The sequence below is a fragment of the Monodon monoceros genome, unplaced genomic scaffold, assembly GCF_005190385.1.
Source record: "Monodon monoceros isolate NGI ecotype Baffin Bay Population unplaced genomic scaffold, NGI_Narwhal_1 Super_Scaffold_14, whole genome shotgun sequence".
Classification (NCBI taxonomy): Eukaryota; Metazoa; Chordata; class Mammalia; order Artiodactyla; family Monodontidae; genus Monodon; species Monodon monoceros.
In genome coordinates this window covers 25,256,883-25,277,630 of record NW_021703770.1, presented here as the reverse complement: position 1 = coordinate 25,277,630, position 20,748 = coordinate 25,256,883, and the positions used below count along the sequence as shown (strand labels likewise).

At 39.2% G+C, this 20,748-nt stretch overlaps 1 protein-coding gene across 2 annotated transcripts in view; it reads right to left on the bottom strand.

Annotated features, from left to right (window-relative positions):
* SYBU (syntabulin) overlaps positions 1-20,748 on the bottom strand; it is a 72,022-nt gene that overhangs the window by 41,018 nt on the left and 10,256 nt on the right. Inside the window, exons 3-4 of one of the 2 annotated variants that reach the window (XM_029222875.1) lie at positions 7,228-7,425; positions 4,281-4,340 (exon numbers count right to left, since the gene is read on the bottom strand). In XM_029222875.1, coding sequence (XP_029078708.1) covers positions 4,281-4,340; positions 7,228-7,425 — 258 coding nt within the window. The remainder of the gene's footprint in view (positions 1-4,280; positions 4,341-7,227; positions 7,426-20,748) is intronic. The other variant, XM_029222876.1, reaches the window with a different exon arrangement.

The window sequence follows — 20,748 nt, the reverse complement described above, 5'->3', positions numbered from 1 at the left end:
TTTTTTAAAAATCCCTGTCTTATATCAATACATCTTTCTCAATTGTCACACTCTCCTATTAATTAGGAATAATTAAAATTATTCCTTTGAAGACAGACCTTAGATGCAGTGCAGTAGTTAAGAGTTAGAAGCAAGACTACCCTGTTGAAAATCCATTTACAAACTGTGTGACCTTGCATGAATTAACCTCTCTATGCCACAGTTTCTCCATCTGTAAAATACGGGAGAATGATATCACTTTCTCACACTGATATTGGGATTAAATGAGTAAAGTCCTTGGAATTTTGCCTGGGACAGTCAGGGCTCAATAAATATTAGCTAAAACAATTTTTAATCAAACTTCAGAGTCATGCAAGCCCACAATTACATTTAATATATTCTTCCAGATATCTTCAGTATCTGAAATAGACTTAAGCCTTTATTTGAGGCTGGGCTTTGCTGCTGGAAGAACTTTGATTGAAACTGTAAGCTATTAGAAAAGTACTGCCCCTTGCCAAAGAATGCAGCATGTTTCCATTTAACCAAAATCTCTTTTAGCACTAAAATTTTAATTTTTCCACTCTATGAAAACATTTCTAAAATGTTCAATATTTTCCTGCCCTCATACACATTATTTTCTGCCAACTCCACCATCACACTGACTCAGTCTGTTTCTGGAACATTAATTATTGCATTAAGTGCTACAAAACATTTAAAGCCTGAAACACTTAGAAGGCCACTATGCTTTTCAGTGGTCTTTTGTCTGCTTTTTCATATTTTCCCATCTCTTTCTTCATTGTCAAGCCAACAGCTGTCAATTAATGCTCTTTTCAGTGCCCTCCTATAGCAAACACTCCCCCCCATGTTATGTGAATTGGGAGACATGACCTGCTAGAATTTTGTTTTAAATAAACATATAAGTTCTGTGGATAGTTTTAAGGGTTTTCCTGTAAACAAAGTGCAAGGAATTTCTGATATCTATTTTAAGAGCAACAAATGACCATTCTTAACATTTACTAAGGAGTTACTTTGTGCTAGGTCCAATGCTGGGCATTTTACATTCTTTAATCTGTTTAGTTGTCACAATAACCCATTTTACAGATGCTGAATACCAAGTTTCCGGAAGATAACAAGTAGCTGAAGAGTGCCCAGTTATAAAGAGGTGGTATGGAACTGTGAACCTAGTATACTGGGCTCCTGACTCTGGTGGTTAGAAGGTGTCCCCCCAGCCCTGCCCTCCCCTCACTTTTTTTCTGAAGAAACAAACTGGGTAAGCTGTGAGTCTCCTCTTTGTAGCTCAAATTATTTTAAGAATGTATGTCCCACCCGCACCCCATCCTGTAAATTGTCTCTTTTATTTCACAGAACTAACTTTGAAGTGAAAGGGACAATGCTTGTGATAAGCACGGGAACAGCTGCAGGCTATCGGCTGTGTGTGAAAGAGCCTCAATCTACTAAGGGAACCAGTGTTGATTAATCATTAACCCAGTTGGTGCCTTCAGAGTTTTCCAGCAAATGCCTCTGAATGTGGGAAAGCGTCTTCTTAAAGAAACCCATCCTCTGTTGTTGTTGTGAGGTTATTACAGTTCATCTGGCCAGGTCTCTGATTTCAAAAGCCTGGGCGGTGTCTGATGACAAGGGAATACTAACTTAGTCTGAATGCTGATGGCAGAGGTGACATCTTTCAAATGCAGATTTCAACATTTCAGTTTCTAAATGTGGGTTTCTTTTCAATTATAGTGACCCTAACCATTTGCTCCTGACCTATCTCCTTAACCGGGAGGTGTTTTTTTCTCCCTTTCACATTTTCTAAATATTTGTTTAAATTGTGTAATTCTTTCCCAGCTCTCCCACAAGCCTTGTGTAGGAAGGATTTAGTACTTGCATTTGTAGAACAATAACACTGGGTCTTTTTCTCCTTTGGGTTAAGATGCTCCCCAAGTAGAAAATCAAGCATTAAAGGAGGCCCAGGAATGTCATTTAATGTCCTAGCACAGAAATCCAATTAGGCCTTTCCTTTCTAGGTGAGAAAAATCTCATCAGGAAAACTGACTGTGAACTACATATAGGAAAAGCACCTGGGAGAAGGAATGGTAGCACCGCAGATCCCTAAAAAAGTATTGGGATTTTATATACACACTACTATATATATAAAATAGATAACTAATAAGGACCTACTGTATAACACAGGGAACTCTACTCAATAATCTGTAATGACCTATATGGGAAAAGAATCTAAAAAAGAGTGCATATATGTGTGTGTATAACTGATTCACTTTGCTGTACAGCGGAAGCTAACACAACATTGTAAATCAACTAGACTCCAATAAAAATTAATTATTTAAAAAAAAAGTTCCCAATCAGAATGCCTTCATTCCCTTCCTTTTAATCTGTACTGCAGCCCAGATTTATTGTAGTTTTCTGCCTTAAATGATAAGGTCCCTAAGAGCAGGGATGATGTTGAGGTCATCTTTGCTTATCTTTCCCATGTTCCCCCCACACCACACATGATTCCTTGTACACTCTATTCTCAGAGAAGTATCTACTGAACACCTACCTGATGACAGACATTGTATTACACTCTGGAGATTCAGTGTTAAATGTGTGCTGAGTTGACATGAAAAAGGCAAAGCCATTATTCAACTGAACTGCAGGGGTGTTTTCTTCCGCTCTTTGGTGGTAATTTTTAATTAAATCTGCATAGGCATTAAGTGATAGAAGCCAAAATGACAGAAGGCTCACTGCCTCCAAGAAGTTCCAACACGAGTCCTGCTTGGAGGAAAGCCGGGCTTTCATGCTGGGCGCGTGCCACAGTACCCTGCTGGAGAGGTGCTGGCGTGCTCAGCTCACCTTTCAGAGCCCTTCCTGGCATCCTGTGACACAGTTCTCTTCTCCTTCTGCATTAGATACTCAGTAAATATTATTAGCTCTTTATCTGAATGACCAAAGGGGCATTTCTATAACTCCCTTCTGAGATGAACAGCAGTTTCCAGAATCTAGAACAACGGACCTAAAATAAAACGAGCCCAGGTTAATGTTAAAGGGCCCTTGAGCATCTGTATAAGAGACACTAATTGCTTGCTATTTTAATAAACTGGTATTGGTCCTAATGAGTCGATTTATTTAAAAAAAGTAGAGCGCACATCAAGAGCGGAAGATGAGTTTAGGCTGAGGGGAGATGGTCACCTGGGGACAGAGGAGGCGGAACATTTTAACCGGAGAGCAGTATCTTCTTGTGGTTTAACAGATTATGTCTCTGCATTTTATAATTTTTGGAGTCACCCAGGGGCCTCGGTTCCAGGATTTCCTCTCTTCCTATTTATGAGAATGACAGATTTATTCTGCTGAAAGTTCAGAGAACTATAGGTCACGGTGCAGACTGTTCTAAATACAAAGAGCTTACTGTCCAGAATTGGGGCCCAGTCAAAAACTCGAGCAATGGTTTTTAGTGATGACATTAGGAATTTCAGGCAACTAAGAAATAACCTTTAGGGACCCCTGTGACCTTGATAAAATGCAAATAAATCAAAAAATCACGAGTTCAGCACTGCTTAGGTGATACGTTTGCCTCTGAGCAATTAAATCAGAAGCAGTTGACAAAGGCCCTGTTTCAGGCTCTGCCTCTGGGCAAGGGTCATTAAACTAGGAGTCATAAATCCTAATAAAGGAGACCCATGAAACCTCAGAAATAGTATGTGATATTTTGTGTGTGTTTTTCTGGAGTATGGCTCTGTGGCCTTCACTATTCTCAAATGATCCATTATCAAAACAGCATGAAGAACAACTCTTGTTTTCTTTCCTCCCTTCTTCCCTCCCTCCCCCCTCCTTTTTATTCTTTTTGTCTGCATGTTCTTCATGAAAGCATAAGGCTTAAACATTCTCAGCAAGACAAGTAGTTGATCTTTAGCAAGTGAGTATCTTCTGTAGGAACCAGATTTGCTGAGGGTGGATTCTGTATATACACATAGGGTTTTAAATCTTTCGTTAAGATATGATTATTCTTATTATGACTATTGAAACAAGGAAGGGCAAGGATAATCTTAACTGCCATTTAAACTTAGGTTGTTCTTGCTGCACCACACTTTTGTCTTTTTTCACTGTTTCTTTGTATTGTCACCACCGTAAAATGTTTTTGGAATGGGGCCAGGGGGTGGAGGGGTGGTGAATAACAAAAATGAAATAATTTCAGGTTGCATTCAAGTCCTACAATACCTTCACAATAAAAATCTACTTTTTCTTCACAATCCATGAAGCGGACATTCTTTCCTGCAGCATTTCATATTCTCAATCCCATAGCCTACCTTTGCTGTTGAGGTCAACCAATGTTGATTGTGCCCTCGATACACACCGGCCCCTGTGTGCTAGGAATACAAAAAGAGGATGACAGGGCTTCTGCTCTTAAACTCACATCCTGTATGCTACAGAAGCAGACTCCATTGGTGACTGCTCCCAGGTTAAAAGAAAATTGAGAACATTTCTCAAAGGAAGATATACAAATAGCCAATAAGCACATGAAAAGATGCTCATCATCGGGCTTCCCTGGTGGCGCAGTGGTTGAGAGTCCGCCTGCCGATGCAGGGGACACGGGTTCGTGCCCCGGTCCGGGAGGATCCCACATGCCGCGGAGCGGCTGGGCCCGTGGGCCATGGCTGCTGAGCCTGTGCGTCCGGAGCCTGTGCTCCGCAACAGGAGAGGCCACAACAGTGAGAGGCCTGTGTACCACAAAAAAAAAAAAAAAAAAAAAAAATGCTCATCATCTTTAGCCACCAGGGAAACGTAAATCAAAAGCACAATGAAATACCACTTCACACTCACTACAGTGGGTATAATCAAAAAGATAGCCAATAACAACTGTTGGTAAAGATGTGGAGAAACTGAAACCCTTATACATTGCTGGTGGTTTGTAAAGTGGTGCAGCCATTTGGGAATACAGTTTGGCAATTCCTCAAAGGGTTAAACATAGAGTTGTCATATGATTCAGCAATTTCATTCCTAGGTATATACCCAAGAGAACTGAAAGCATGCACAAAAACCTGTATATGGATGTCCATGGCACCATTATTCATGATAGTCCCAAAGTGGAAACAATCTAAATGTCCATCAACTGTGAATGGATAAGCAAAATGTGGTCTGTCACCACACTAAGGCAAGATGTTAATAATAGGAGAAACTGGAAGTAGTGGTAGTGAGGGGGGATATAAGAACTCTGTTGCTGTCTGCTCAATTTTTCTGTAAACCCAAAATTGCTCAAAAAAAAAGTCTATTTTAAAATGTGGTATATCCATACAATAGAATATTATTGAGCCATAAAAAGAATGAAGTACTAATACATGAACCTTGAAAACATTATGCTAAGTGAAAGAAGCCTAACACAAAAGGCCACATATTGTACGATTCCTTTATATGAGATGTCCAGAACAGGCAAATCAGACAGAGGGTAGGTTGGTGGTTGCCAAGGACTGGAAGAAAGGAAAAGCAGACAGTGACTGCTAATGGGTATGAGGCTTCTTTTGGGGGAGATTAAAATGTCCTGAAATTGGACAGTAGTGATGTTTGTATGATCTTTTTTCTTTTTTTTTTTTTTTTGCGGTATGCGGGCCTCTCACTGTTGTGGCCTCTCCCGTTGTGGAGCGCAGGCTCCGGACGCGCAGGCTCAGCGGCCATGGCCCACGGGCCCAGCCGCTCCGCAGCATGTGGGATCTTCCTGGACCGGGGCACGAACCCGTGTCCCCTGCATCGGCAGGCGGACTCTCAACCACTGCGCCACCAGGGAAGCCCTGTATGATCTTTTGAATATGCTAAATACCACTGAAATGTACACTTTAAGAGGGTGAATTTTATGGTATATCAATTATTTCTTAATTAAAAAAAGGAGAACTGAGCTGGGGGAGGGAGGAAGACAGTTCTGGTTCTTGAGTACACAAGGTAATGGTTTATTTCTCGGCTATAATTACAGGACACTCTTCAATTCATTGTCTCTGTCTTAAATATTGGGGGTACCCAACACCTTTTTTACAATGTCCATCTTTCTCTTTTATGTGCTGTCTTCTCCATTGTGTACCATTCTCTTTCTTTTTTATATTTTTCCGAAGCAAAGGACTGTTAACAAATTCATCATGACTAACATTTACCAGGAACTATTAGGAAACAGGGGATTTCTTCTTCATACAGTTTAAGTTTTGCTCTCAGACTAAACAACATTCTCTTTGGTTGACCAAAAGCAAGACGAAGAATAATCCATTAAGATATGCTATGCATGTCAATTATTCAGGAAGAACAAAAGCAGAGAGAGATGGAAGAGGACACAGGACCTTCCAATGGAAGCGTACACAGGACCAACCTTTGGCTCCACTGAAATAAAGCCATCTATAGCTCCTTGCACGATAATGATATCACCAAACAAAAATTAGAAGACAAATGTAAGGAATGGGGCTCATGCAAGCCATTAATCTGTCTTTTCAGGCTCATTAATATGTATAGTACAACTGGTGATACCGTAGAAAATAATGCAATATAGGGGTTGTCTCTCAATGCCAATACTCAGGTTCTTTTATTTTCAAGTTATAACTTTAATTTCACTAAAACTATATTTGTTCATATACTGTACATATTTCTGAGATGGAAAATATTTATTTATATATTGCAAGTTCTGAGAACTGACCTTTTCTGATGTTCATGGCATCTCATTCACTGTAATAAAAATCTCCATTTCACCTCATAGCTTTTACTATTTTGTAATTATTGAACATTCTATGTATATATATATTGAATATATAGCATCATATTCATATTTAAATCTTTAAAAGCAAATAAAATAACTAGGTCAGCAAGTATGCCCAGCCCTACAGATGTGCATCAAGATAACCTGTTCTTTTCACAATTTGTGCACACTTTAAATGGTACCAAGTAATTTCTTAGTATAATTTATGCTAGACTTAATTATATAGTTTAAGTGTCTGTTAGACCATTCAGTTAACATTTCTTCAAATTTCCTCCCTTTTTTACATGTCTTTATAACGGACACATATGTCACTATGCATTCTCAATTATTAACAACTAGTACAGAAAATATTCCACTCTATGCTCTACCTCTTTTACTTAAAAAAAAAAAAAAAAGATGTTTCTGGGTGCTAGGTACAGCATTAGTGTTCCCTACCTTGATATCCAGGTGTTTCATTTCAAATTTCATTTGAAATCCCTCTAGTCATATTGCTCCAATAAGAACATGAAGAGTTTACGTACACTCACCTGGCTTTACAAGGCCTGACTTTGGTTCCTTCTTATGTCGAGCTGACTGGATGCTTCCCTCACCAACCATTCCAACTGTGCATTTCTTTCTGATAAAGTCTTCATCACTTCCAGGGCAAAAGCCAACAGGGCTGCTGCCAGCATCCGAGGGCGTTTTCACGGGAGATACTGACTGACTACTAGGACAGCCTGTGTCATCTGGAAGACAAGAATCAATGAGTGTTTAATGAAGAGGGAGGAAATCAATAATGGCAAAGGGAGGGCAGGCAGTGAGCCATGCCCACACGCGCTCACACACGTACTCTGCTCAAAAGGCCCAGGTTGACTCCTGTGGGTGACTTGCCTTTTATTTTCCATATTCTGGCCAATCGTGTTAACAAAGGAAATATCAGCTATTATAAAACATATTTTAAGGCAAAACCTTACAAGATTTTGCATCACAAATATTTCTGTAACATTCTTGTTGTCAAAACCTAAATTAGTTTGTTTTGACCCTTGAGGTAGTATACTTTTGGGTCATAATCATCCATAAATTTTTGATGGGATAGGTAAATAAAACGTTTGCCAGAGCAATTCAGGATTATTAATATGAAGTCTTCGGGGTTGTCGGTGTTAGGAAAAAGTTACTTGAATATTATTGACCACACCCAGTTTTTGATTACTGGGCCCATCAAGTGGTTAACAGAGTTTGATAGAGGCGAGAGCTGGCTTTAGGAGTTCAAGGAAGCAGAAGGCAGTGATCCTGTTTTATTATAAAACACACTCAACCCAAAATACATCAGTCAGATATATTGCTGCTTGGGGTAAATGTGTAAAATAAAAATGATATTCAAATTAAAAATATTCCCTCAACTTTCAAGTTATATATTACTACCATGGTCATTACTATAAGTTAATATGCATGATATGAAGTGACCTGTGTAGATGCTTATTAAGCAAACAGGAAAGTCACATTGCTGACTCCTATAAATGCTTTCCATATCTATTAAATATTTATAATGGTTGGTTAATTCATTTATACTGTGGTGAGAACTGTATGGGAATTTAAAGCCAATCAACATTACTTAACAGTATGTCTACTCAAACTAATCAATTAGTGGTAAATCTTCACTGCTAAATAATTCTTTATTACATGGAAATATTTTGATGTCAGAGTTATTTTAGTAACTAAGTGGGCAAAAAAATGAATAAGGACATTTAGTACTAATAACTTTTAGGACTCTTACACTTTTATAAATATTAAAGGAACTAAAATAATTTGCCATCTACCAAAGGCTATCTTAAAACTTCATAGCTTGAATGAAGACAGAAACAGAAGTAGTTCTGAATAAAATATACTGGTTGCCTGAATTAAGATGACTAGAATCCATCTAAAAAGTAATTGCCTTTGCTTCATTTTTGGCCTTTATTTCAATTTTTATTATGAAATATCTAAGTTCTTAGAACAAAGTGAACTTGGCACTAGTAAAATGATGTATTTCTCTTGTATCTTTTTTGACTTTTGGACATATTAGTCTATATAGACCTCAGTGGTCTGTTTCTGGAAGTAAATGGTTTTTAGTGCACGGTTCATACCTTCTGTCTTTGTTGCTCTTTTAAATGTGCTATGTTCTTCCTGAACTGAAAAGACTTTGTCCCTGAATCACGGTGATGAGACTCCTCTTGGTCACTACTGCTCAGCTATTTTGCTATTGTCCCTGGCTTTCTCCTACATTTGCATGTCCCATGCTTCAATCCAAAGAAATCTGAGTGCAAAGTTGCTCATTACTTAGATTCCAGCACTTTTAAAAGGTTCAACAGGTCTGCACATGGCCTTAGGAGAACCTGGCTCCTGATTCCTATCCCAAAGCAGAGAAGCTCAAATGATTGAGGTCTAATCGTCCAAAATTACCTATTGTCTTTAAAAGTATTTCCCTATGAGTCAGTTCCATAAATTACTTCTTTTAAAAGAGAGATGGCCCAAATTAACAAAGATCCATGCTTCAGATTCTCTACCCTAAAAGGTAATTTTTCTTGAGAACTCTCAGACTCAAAGGGACAAAATTAAACAATTTCCAGTATTGAGAAACACCGTCGAAATTGTAATTTAAGTAAACAGAAAATGTGTTTTGTTCGGTTCTACTATCATTTTGCCAGAGTTAATAAGAAGGAATGTGGATATGTCATGTTTTCAGTACTAGTCATTTCAAGGATTAAGTACTAGGGTCTGATTAAAAATTGGGAACTGAAGTGATTCAGAATGGTGGCAGTTTAGGGAACGCAGTAGCAATTTTTCACCTGGCATGTATGCCTCACCTGTCATCAATATTTACAGCCAATAACTCCGGGGGCAAGGACTGAGGAGATGAATACCTAAATAAATCTTTAACTTCAGGTACCTCGTACAGCAATTGGAATCATTACCTAGTAAACAAGCGTTCATTTATCACCTCTTAACTGTCTGGTACTGCACTTCACATTGTGGGGGAAACGAGAGGGATATGAGACATCGTCTTTCATTAAACAAATATGTATCAAGTCCTGGCACTGAACCAGCCACAGGCACTGTACCCAGCCCCCATACTGATGGAGCTTATAAGTAAGTAAAAGGGGCTGGTAAGCATCACTTCCAGCACATAGTTCCTGTAAGCTGCTAAGTCTGTTAAGGCAAATCCATACCTAAGAAAAACTGAGTTATCAGAGAAGCTTGGGGCATTTGCCTGTTTTGTCTAATGGGACCAACACTAACAAAGGAATCTGGTTTTGGAAAGGGCAGGGCCATTAATTTTCCTACTACAGAGACCACACTTTAAGTTATGCAAAGTAAGCCCCGAGCAAAAGCGACAGAGCTTCAGTACCAGAGAGTCATCTGGTCACCTGTGGCACCTGAGGTATTTTCCTCTGTGCAGCACTGAAGAAGTGGTTATTTTTTCAAAAAGTCTTGTTTAGGGCCCCTTCCCTCCTCCCCCTTCCCGTTCCCTCCTCTTCCTCCTTTTTAACTTCATGATCAGAGCTGGAAGCAGACCACCAGTCCAGATGAAGATAATATCCCTTTCCAAAATGCACTGCAAAATATTCTTAGTTCACATTTACTCCAAGATTCTAAGAATAGGGAGCCAAGTTGATGTTCTTTGCTTGTTCATGTCTAATCTTATTATGTGCCAAACTACATGTGGATCCAGCACATATTAAAGAGATTTATTTATTAAGCCTGCTTCAGTGAAGCACTCTGTGTGTGCCCTCTGTTCTTTGCTGTTACCTTGACTGTTGAATTTGTCTTATAGAATTATAGCTTTTATTAGTTATGTTAGCATAAAGAAATTATCAGTGAGAAAAACTTCTAACATGACACCATGAAGAAACTGTTTCTGGGCAGGAAACGGCAGAAATCCTGAATGATTTACCCAGAAAAGTGTGGGTTGTTTCAGATTTCCAGAATGGAGAAAAGTAAGAACATTTCAGCCTGGTTTTAGCATAAGGGAAGCGTTCCTCCAGGGCTTTAGGAAGAGAGTGTAGGAGACTCAATTCTACTGGAGAGAAATGGGTTTTTCTTTTAAAACACACTTAAACACGCACCCACACCAGCTCTAACATAGTTGAGTTTTTACATCTCTTTCTCACTATTCATGGTTAAGTATAACTTCATTAAAAAAATATATACACGCAATAGGACCATTTTCCATGTTTTACACAGTGTGATCCATTTGGGATGGGTCCATACGAGATGATTTCCTTCCAGGATCAACAATTTAAAATCCCATTTACTTGGGTCCGGGATGGCCCCTGGTGGATCTCAGGTAAAAGTGACCCACGTCAAGGCTACGTCTAAATGATCACCATCTGCACTGAAGGAGACTAATTTACATGCCCTGTTTTATTTATACTGAGGAATAAGTTCTTCCGCTGATTTGTTCTTGTTTATTTGCTTTGAATACGCCAACCCACAGGATTAAGGATAACTGAAGAATATTTACAGATCCAGGAACCTCCAGAAGTTGTGGCCCACCTCAAGTGCTGTAAGAAATATAATACTGACTAGTTTCCAAATTGGTTTTAAGGGAAAAAAATTTTAATGTCTATAAAGACAGATGATAGAAGCAGACATCTAATATAATTTTGTAGTCTGGAGGTTGTTAAAAAATGATTTTTAATCTACTTTCCTCTCCCTTTACATTACAAGCTTTTTGAGAATACAGGATATAGTTAATAATTGTAAAATGACTCTACTTACAATTCTGAAAAAAGTGTGTATAAGTATCTTTTAAGATAATTTGTATCTTATTCTAAATGGACTAAAGAAACTTGCTAAATTAAAGAAAATCTGTTGGGTTGTTAAAATTTTAACAGATTTTTAAATTATAAAAGTAATAATCTTTAATGCAGAAGATGTAGAGTACAGAAAAGTACAAAGAAGTAAAAAAAAAAAAGGGGGGGGGGATAATATTTTCCTATAATTGTACTGCCCAGAAAAAAAATTTAACTATTTGGCATACTTCTTACTGATTTTTTATACATAGGATTTACTTGCTTGCTTGCTTTTTGTTTTGTTAAAGTTTCAACATACATTATAGTTTCATCACTCTGTTATCGAAAATTTCTCCCTGGAATTTGTCAGGCTAGAAAGAAAGAAGCTATTAAGACTAACAGTAGCCAACGCAAAGGGGCCCCACTGGCCAAAGATGGAATAATTTGAGCATCAAAAAGAATAATAAATGCAAATGACTGATAATCATTGGATATACTTTAAAGGTCTATGAGTTCATAGTAATACAAAATAAAACTAAAAAAAGAAAGGCCCTTTCAACTCCCCCAAAATCCCAACCCACTGGAAATCTTTGGAAGTGACCCAGGGGCCAATTCTTTATATTGAAATTTGGCAATTAAAAGGAAAGAAAGAATTAACATGTATCCTGATTGTAGAAAATGTTACTGGACAAACTGTATTTCAGGATAACTTAAATCACTCATTGATATTGGAAAGTTCTCCCTTACAGAAGCATTCTGGTTAATGAAAGTAGATGGAATAGCAGAAAATTACTACAGTTGACCCTTGAACAACATGCGGGTTAGGGGTGCTAACCTCCATGCAGTCGAAAACCCACATGTAACTTAGCAGTGGCCCACCACATATGTGGTTCTATACCCAAGGATTCAACAAACAGTGGATCATGTAGGACTGTAGTATATCTCCATTTTAAAAAATCTGAGTATAAATGGGCCCACACACTTCAAACGCATGTTGTTCAAGGGTCAACTGTATTTTGCAATCATTTATATTGAAATACTTGATTTAGGCAACAAACATAATGGATGAAACCATCAGACAAAAGGCTGGTGGACAGTCTGCAGTAGAGGGATCAAGCCTTACCCATTTGTACCAATTGAGTATTCTTAGCATAGCTGACAGTGGGGTAACAGACATTATATACCTTCTGATGGGATGTGAGATGAAGCACACAGCGTTCTCCACATTCTTGCCACAAAAAAACTGTCCCTGAATCTAATCAAGCTTTAAAACTAATGTCCACCTTATAAAATAGATGGAGAACAGTAATGGGTTAAATCAGGGGTTGGCAAACTGCAGCCTGCAGGCCAAATCCTCTCAGCTGCCTGCTTTTGTAAATCAAATGTTATTGGAACACAGCCCAATACTTTACATAGTGTCAACTGTGGCTTTCAAGCACAAAGGTGAATAATTACAACAGAGATCATCTGGCCAGCAAAGCTGAAAACATTTCCTAGCTGGTCCTTTTCAGAAAAAGTTTGCTGGCCTCTGGATTAAATGATACCATGAGGAAGAAAACAGGCACTTTTGAGACAAGTAGGGCTAGTAGTTTCAGTGTTCTCTAGCGTACCAAGGAATTATGCTAAATTCCTTGTTAAATCATGTTAGTAATGAAAATGGCACTGTGATTATGTAAGAAAATGTCCATTTTTTTAAAGAAAGCATGCTGAGGTATCTAGATAGACATGAAATAACATGATGTCTGGATATATGCTTTAAAGTGCTTCAGCAAAGTAAAAGAGAGAAGAGAAAAAGGGATAGATGTCGCAAATATGACAGCATCTTGCTATTAATCTGGATAAAGTGCACAAGCAGCTTATTGGTGTTCATTGTGGTATTATCTCTTCTTTGGGTATGTTTTTAAAAGTGTCAAAATGTTTTACTTAATTTCTCAAAAACATTATTTTAAATAAGTAACTATTTAAAATAGGAACACAGTGTTTCTAAAAATCAATTCCTTCTTGTAGGGTATTTTAGGATGCTTCCAATTTTCTATCATTGAAATTGCTTTAACACCACATTTTACAGATAAATCTCTTGTCAAAATTTTTATTATCTCATAGAACATATCTCTAAAAATGGATTACTAAGACTTGCGAGAAATTTGAGGCAATTTATATTCCTATTATATTGTATGAGAGTATCCCACTTATTAAATTCCTGCCAATAATGAATACCAGTTTGTTTGCATTTTTGCCAAGTTAATGATGCAAAGTGTATTTCTGATGTCTTAGCTTGCATGTATTTAATTATCAGTGAGGCTTAATGTTCTTCATATGTTTGCTGGCCTTTTATTTTTACACTTATCCTATGTATTGTTCATGTCCTCTGACAACTTTTCTATTAAGGTGTTAAGGAATTCTTATTGATCTGTAAGAAATCCTTATACATGAAACGCATAGCCCTTTGGCACATTTCACCAAGTTTGTTTGCTTTTAGTTTATAATGGTTTTGACAACCAATTTTCTAATTTCTAGTTGTCAAATTTCTCCATATTTTCCTTTGTGATTTTTTCCAATGCTTTAATGCTTAGAATGCCCTTATTAACTCCAAGATCAATTAACTATTACCTACTCTTTCTTCTAGATTTTTATAATTTCAGTTTTTATTATATCAAATCCATCTGGAATTCATTTTAAAATGCAGTGTAAGGTTAGATGTTAACTGTACTATTATTATTATTTTCTTATTTAGGAAATTTATCCTTTCCATATTACTCTGAAATGATTTTCTGATAAAATTTTGAAAGCAATGAATATTTTTTGCAAAGTGAATATATATATACACACACATATATACATCTGTATATATTTTTTTAATCCACATTTTAAAATATTAGGATTGCCCAAAGTGTGTGTGTCATATAATTTCCTGATATTTAACTAAAGTGTCTAACAACCAGTGCCATCCAACACATTTGGTGGCAATTAGGATGACCAAGTTCCTACTTCAACTTCCTTGTAACCTAAAGATTACATATAAAATATTTCTTCAAAGTCCAAGAAACATCTCTAGAACTTCTGGTTCACTTCTGAATTTAGATCTCAGAGCTCATTTGTTTTCCGAAATGCTGAACTAAACAATTCCAAAAGACATACTTAAAAATAACATCAGGCGGAAGAAAACGTGGTTTTGTGCCATAATGTCTTGAAACATTCAGTTATGGTTTGATGCTGTTCAACGTTCAGTTGCATAATGTGGAGGAAGAATCATTTCTATTTTAAGGAAACATTACTTTAAACTATATAGAAATCTAGTTGATTCTCATGAATGACAAAAGTGTTTACAGCCTATTTATTCATCCATTCAACAAATATTTACTGAGTATCTACTACGTGCCAGACACTGTTATAGGTGTTACTAGTCTTACTGATCCAGACGCTGACATTTTTTAAGATAGTCCAATGGAGACGGATAAAATGTCTATAGCTTAAACTCATGGTTAATCTGAACCCTGTGAAATTCTTACTACAAACCATTCAATGCTCTGAAAGGGGTAGGTAGGTAAGAAAAGTAACATTTATTAAGTAGCTATCATGTGGCAAGGATACTAATTTTTATCATATAATTTTAATAATATCTCATTTTTATAGGTGGAAAAACTGAGGCTCAGAGAGATTAACAAATCCAGCCACACAGCTACTAAGGTATGGACCCAAAGATTCAAACTCAGGTTTGTCTGACTGTAAAGTCCTTGTTTTTCTCAGCACCACAAGCTAGCTGTTTTCTAAGTTTTCCTACCTATGTTTGTTCCAAGAGGAAACAGCAGAAATTCTGGGAATGCTCAAATTAAAAACAGACAAAGGAAGCTGTTAGAAAGAAGCCATCCCATCATAAACAGACCACAAAATTTGAGACAAGAAACTCTAGTTGTTTCCAGTTTTTGCTTCAAAACAGTAACCATTTAATGCATGTCGTTCAGATAATTTTGCATTCTAGGCTTTCAGTAGCAAAATTTGAACTTCTATTCCTTCACCTAATTTTAGCATCTTTTCGGAGTGAGAATTCACAAGTCTACAAGTCTCCACACTAATTTTGATTCAGTATTATACAATGTGACACTACACAACTGCCAATGTTGAAGTGTAAGAATCTCATTCATCCATCCGTCCATCCATCCTTCCCACAAATGATTACTGATTCCCTATTGTGTGCCAGACAGTCTTCAAGATATTAGAAACGTAATGATGACCAAGACTCCAAGATCCTCGTCCTCAAGGAGTTCACATTCTAGTGGTGGAGACAGTTAATGAAGAAGTAACAAAACACACAGAGAAGAAATTTTGATTGTGATGTACTGTTAATGAAACAAACTGGGTGATATTATAGAGACTAGCTGGGTGGGAGGTCGGAAGGTACTTCATTAGACAGGTTGTCATGGAAGGTCCTGAAGAGGTAATTTGAATTGAGACCAAAAAAATGAGAAGGAACCAATCCTGGAAAAGGCAGGGAACAGAAAAGTCCAGGAAGAGGGAATAAGGAGTTTGGTGCATTGAGGAAACTGAGAAGAGGCCCAGAAAGCTGAGGGCAGAGAAGAACTGCTGATAAGGATTATAGGCGGGAAACCTACATTAATCTCCAGTGCAATGCAAGCCATCGTGTGCATTAAGCAGGAGATGACCATGACTGGTCTGTGGAGAACACACTGAATTGGTGATGTTATGTCTTGCTAATATTTATTGAGTGCCTACTAAGTACCAGGTATGTTTAGAATACTAAATACTTAACGCATTTAGTTAACTTAATCTCTTTGAGACAGACACTAATAAGACAGGCATACAAAACCAGCACTAGCGCTTAAGCCACCTCCCTGAGGCCACAGTAAGCCGCGGATATGAGTCCAAAGAGGCTATAACTCCAGAGGCTCCTTCTTAGCCCCTATGCTGTGTGGCCCCTTTAGGAATGAAGGTTTAGAAGCAATAAACCCACGTGGAGACCACTGTCATAGTAGAAATGAGAGATGACAGTGGTTTGGGGTGGTAGTAGTAAAAACTGAGAAAAGGAAATGGATTTGGGATACATTTTGGAAACATAATTGGAAGCATTAAGATATGACAATGAGGGCTTCCCTGGTGGCGCCGTGGTTGAGAGTCCGCCTGCCGATGCAGGGGACACGGGTTCGTGCCCCAGTCCGGGAAGATCCCACATGACGCGGAGCGGCTGGGCCCGTGAGCCATGGCCGCTGGGCCTGCGCGTCCGGAGCCTGTGCTCCGCAACGGGAGAGGCCACAACAGTGAGAGGCCCGCGTACCGCAAATAAAAAAAAAAAAAAAAAAAGATATGACAATGAAAAGTAGGAAGGGGTCAAGAATACCTTCTAGGTTCTTTGCTTAAGCAATGGAGAATATGGTGGTCACTTCTGAGTTTGGAGAAAAATGGGTTTATGCGTTTGTGGGGGGGTGAAATTAAGAATTCTGGTTTTGATACGTTAAATCTGAGACACAAATTAACCAGGACACTGGAGATATCAAGTAGGCAGTTGGATATGTGAGCCTAAAGCTCAGAGGAGAGGTCGGGTAGCGAAGCATCACCATCCTACAAGTGAGGAATTTAAAGGTTTGAGCCCTTGGGGAGGGCAGGAAAAGAGGACTGAAGACTGAGGCACCTGAGACTCTCAGAGGGGGGGACCTCAGGAGCCAAGGAGGAAAATCTTTCCTAAGAACGAAGCTTGTTCAACCGTGTTGAGTGCTGCTGGGAAATAAAGGAAAATGAGGACAGACAAGAGAACGTCAGATTCGCCAACGTGGTCACTCACGTGCTTGACGAGGGCAAATTACGGAGATAGGATTTTGGAGTTTTGCTTGTGAAGAAGGAGCAGGGAAATAAGATGGCAGGTGCAAGGTGATGAGGGGTCAAAGGGAACTTAATTTCTCTTAAGGATGTGTAAACGCGAGCGTATGTGTGTGCCGATGGAGGTGAGCTTGTTAAAGTAATTGGAACGAAGCACCTCCACGAAGACATGCAACCCACGTCTATAAAAACCAAGTGGAGAACTGAGAAATTATTTAATGAACGTTTCCCTGGTTTCTTGGAGACAAAATAATCATTTCTCATATAAACATTCCCGGGATTTCTGAGCTATTTTGGAGCCTTGAGTACTCCCATAAAAGTCATTCTGGTGCAGCACTCGGCAGCAAAGGAGCACGTGAAGTGAGGTGAGGCAGGTCCATTTCTTCACAGGACTCGTGCTTTCTCTCAAACAAGGGTCTCTACTTGGTTTTCTACCAAGCGCCAAGTTGTCTGATTTGTACGAGCAACCACAGGAGGAATTTGCAGGGGAAAATATCTTGGTCCAAATAATCAATGTAGTATAATGACACATTATCTAGGAGTTTCGGTGAGGGAGCAGCCGATGCTGAAATTGGGAACCAGGGTGGCTCAGTCACTGCCAGGAGACAGGTGAGCCCCAGCAGGGGGGTGGGGAATTCTTCTGTCTCGCAAGCTTTTATTTCTCTTGCTCTTTCTTTCACAGGGTTATGATCTTTCCAAAACAGGGATGTTACTAATACTTCTGATCTTCCCTCTTCTTAGTAATATGAGTTTATTTGCAGTCTCTAAGCCATACCTTTATAAAGATTTGTTTTTTTTTTTAAGGTTCCTTGTTGGGAGAAGATAGCAGAGAGGGAGAAGGGGAGAGGGAGGAAGGCGAGCTGGAAGGTAGGAAGGAAAGAATAGAGACACAGAGACAGACACTAAGAAGCTATCTCTTGATCTCTTGAGAACCTTGTAAGAAGGAAACTGCAAACCACTCTTAGGACACCTGAATTACAGTGAGCTCTTTTGCAGCAATGTAAATCCTTTCCCCCTTCCTTCTATTTTTTCTCACATTGAGAATTTGAAGATAGTGCTTGTCAAGATGGAGTAAGTCATAAAAATGGAGAAATGTTAAAGAACATTAAGGAAAAAACAATGCTTATTATACAGTTTGTGTAACTGCTACATGTCAATTTTTTTCTATTTGGAAAAAAAGGATTTGTTTTAGGGAATATATGTGAAGCATGGTATTTACTTCACTTTAAAGAAAAGGTACAAAGAAAGAAAAGAGAGAGAGAAAGAAATACGCTCAGGAACAAGATAGTTCCAGTGACATTCACAAAATGAAATTCTGAATTTTGAAAGTTAGCCTCAGAGATGAAACATCCATCCACAGAAGAATGGCTGAATAAATGAAGGCCCTCCAAACAGTGGAATACGAGCTGTCATTACAACGAATGGGGGCACTTCTATGGACTGACAAGCAGTGACAGGTACAGGGACTGCCTGGAATACACATTCCTGGAGGTCAGGAGTCCTGTCAGGGTTGTTCATCCCTCTAGTTCAGCTCCTAGGATAGCACCTTGCCCACAACAGGTGTTCAGTAAATATTTATTTAAATAAACAGAAAGGGTCATAGGTCAATACAGCGTGATCTCACTTTGGCAAAAAGCAAAACAAGATAAACCCTATAAATGTGATTACGTCCACTCTGACATATGTGTTTGCACATGGTTATTAGTTTTGAGCTGAAAACATATAATAATTAGCATTAAGGAAAAGATAATCCTCACAAACACCTCAGAATACATAGAAGGGCAGGTTAAGGCCCACAGGGTCTCAAGAATTCTGAGAACTGGGTCAGCGTCTAAGATGAATCCTACCTTCAGGGACTCCCACACTAAAGAGGAGAGAATAAGACAGAGCCAGCCAGGAAAGAGGAGGCGTCCTGTGAAAATTCACACGGAGCAGGGAAAAGTTGAAGGATGGGTTTCTAGGGGATGGGCGTGAGTGCTGGGCAAGCCCCCATCATGGGCACTGGGAAGTTTGGTTTGGGTTCCCTTAAAAGTGGGAGCAGTCAGCCCAACACGACTGGCTTCCTGGAGCCAGAGCAGTGTAACCCAGGCAGCGACTGGAGGGCGGGCACCACGAACGTCCAGCAATGCGCAGAGCAGCTGGGCAGGATCTCAGCTCTGGCAGGCGAGGGGCTGGACTGGGTCTCCAAAGCAGGAGATGCCACAGTCCAAGCCCGACAGCAGCGGAGGTTTAGAGTGGTTACTGTGAGCAGACACCAGCAAAACCACCTTACAATACAGGCACGCCCAGCAGCCTCGTGGACCCCAAGTGCATGCATCTCCCCTGGGGTTTCTCAGAGTAAAGTCCACCTGGGCGGTGGGGCGGGGTGGTGGCCAGGGTCAAGTTGAGTCCTGGGAAACGTGGGTATGTGGCTTTGTGCCGAATTCCTTCTTGACTCTAAACTGGGCTGCTGTTATCTAGATGAAGCGGGTGCCATTTACTGAGATGGGAATTCAGGGGGGACGAAGAGGTGAAGACAAAGAATCCACCGTAAGATTTGGTGGAGGGCACTGAGAACTTGGCAGGTGTCACTTCAGTGGAATAGAAGGAAAGCCTGATTAGAGTGGAATAAACAGAGCTCAGGCATCACTTCCTCCAGAAAGCTTTGCTGATAGCCAAACCTTCCAGTTCTCCCACCACCAGGCACACAAAACGTGTGCACACCTCACATACTCATATACAGTCATACACATGTATGAGTATATCACTCATGACATATCCACACACACACACACACACCAATCACACACACGCATGCACCTCACACACACATCTCACACTTACATATACACACAAAAAACTAAACAAATAAAAAATAAACCGGGCTGCTGTTTTTCTCCTGGCTTCCGAGTACCAACTCTTGAGTGGGGTATTTTCTGATTTTCTTAGCAAGAGAGCTCTCTTCTAGCTACCACAGCACTGGAGGCATGGTCCTGTTATGCAAATGACTCTTTTTGACATTTAGAGACGCTGAACTCCTCTGGACAGGAATGTTTCCTTCACTGAATAAACCTATTACATTGAGTACTGGGTACCGTTCTAGTTGTTTTACTTCCCCAGCAACTAAGTATCCTGCTCTCAATGCATTAAATGAATGAAAATATTTCACTTGTCCTGTTCTCCAAATTATACCTTCTACCAAATTCCAATAAATACTCATTAAGCAACCGCTGTGTGTCAGGTATAGTGCAAGGAACTATAGTGTTCCTACCTTCATGGAGCTTACAGTCTACCGGAGAGTCAGGTAACTAAATATGAAAATTTCAAACCAGGTCACGCAGTCTGATAGAGGGAGGATAAAGAAGAAGCACCTAACCTAGACTGTGAAATGTATCCTTCAGCTACCTACCCTGACCTATGAATAAACTTACCTATATTCACCTCAAGCCTTTCTTTTCTTTCCATATGTGTCTTTCTTGGTCTACCTTG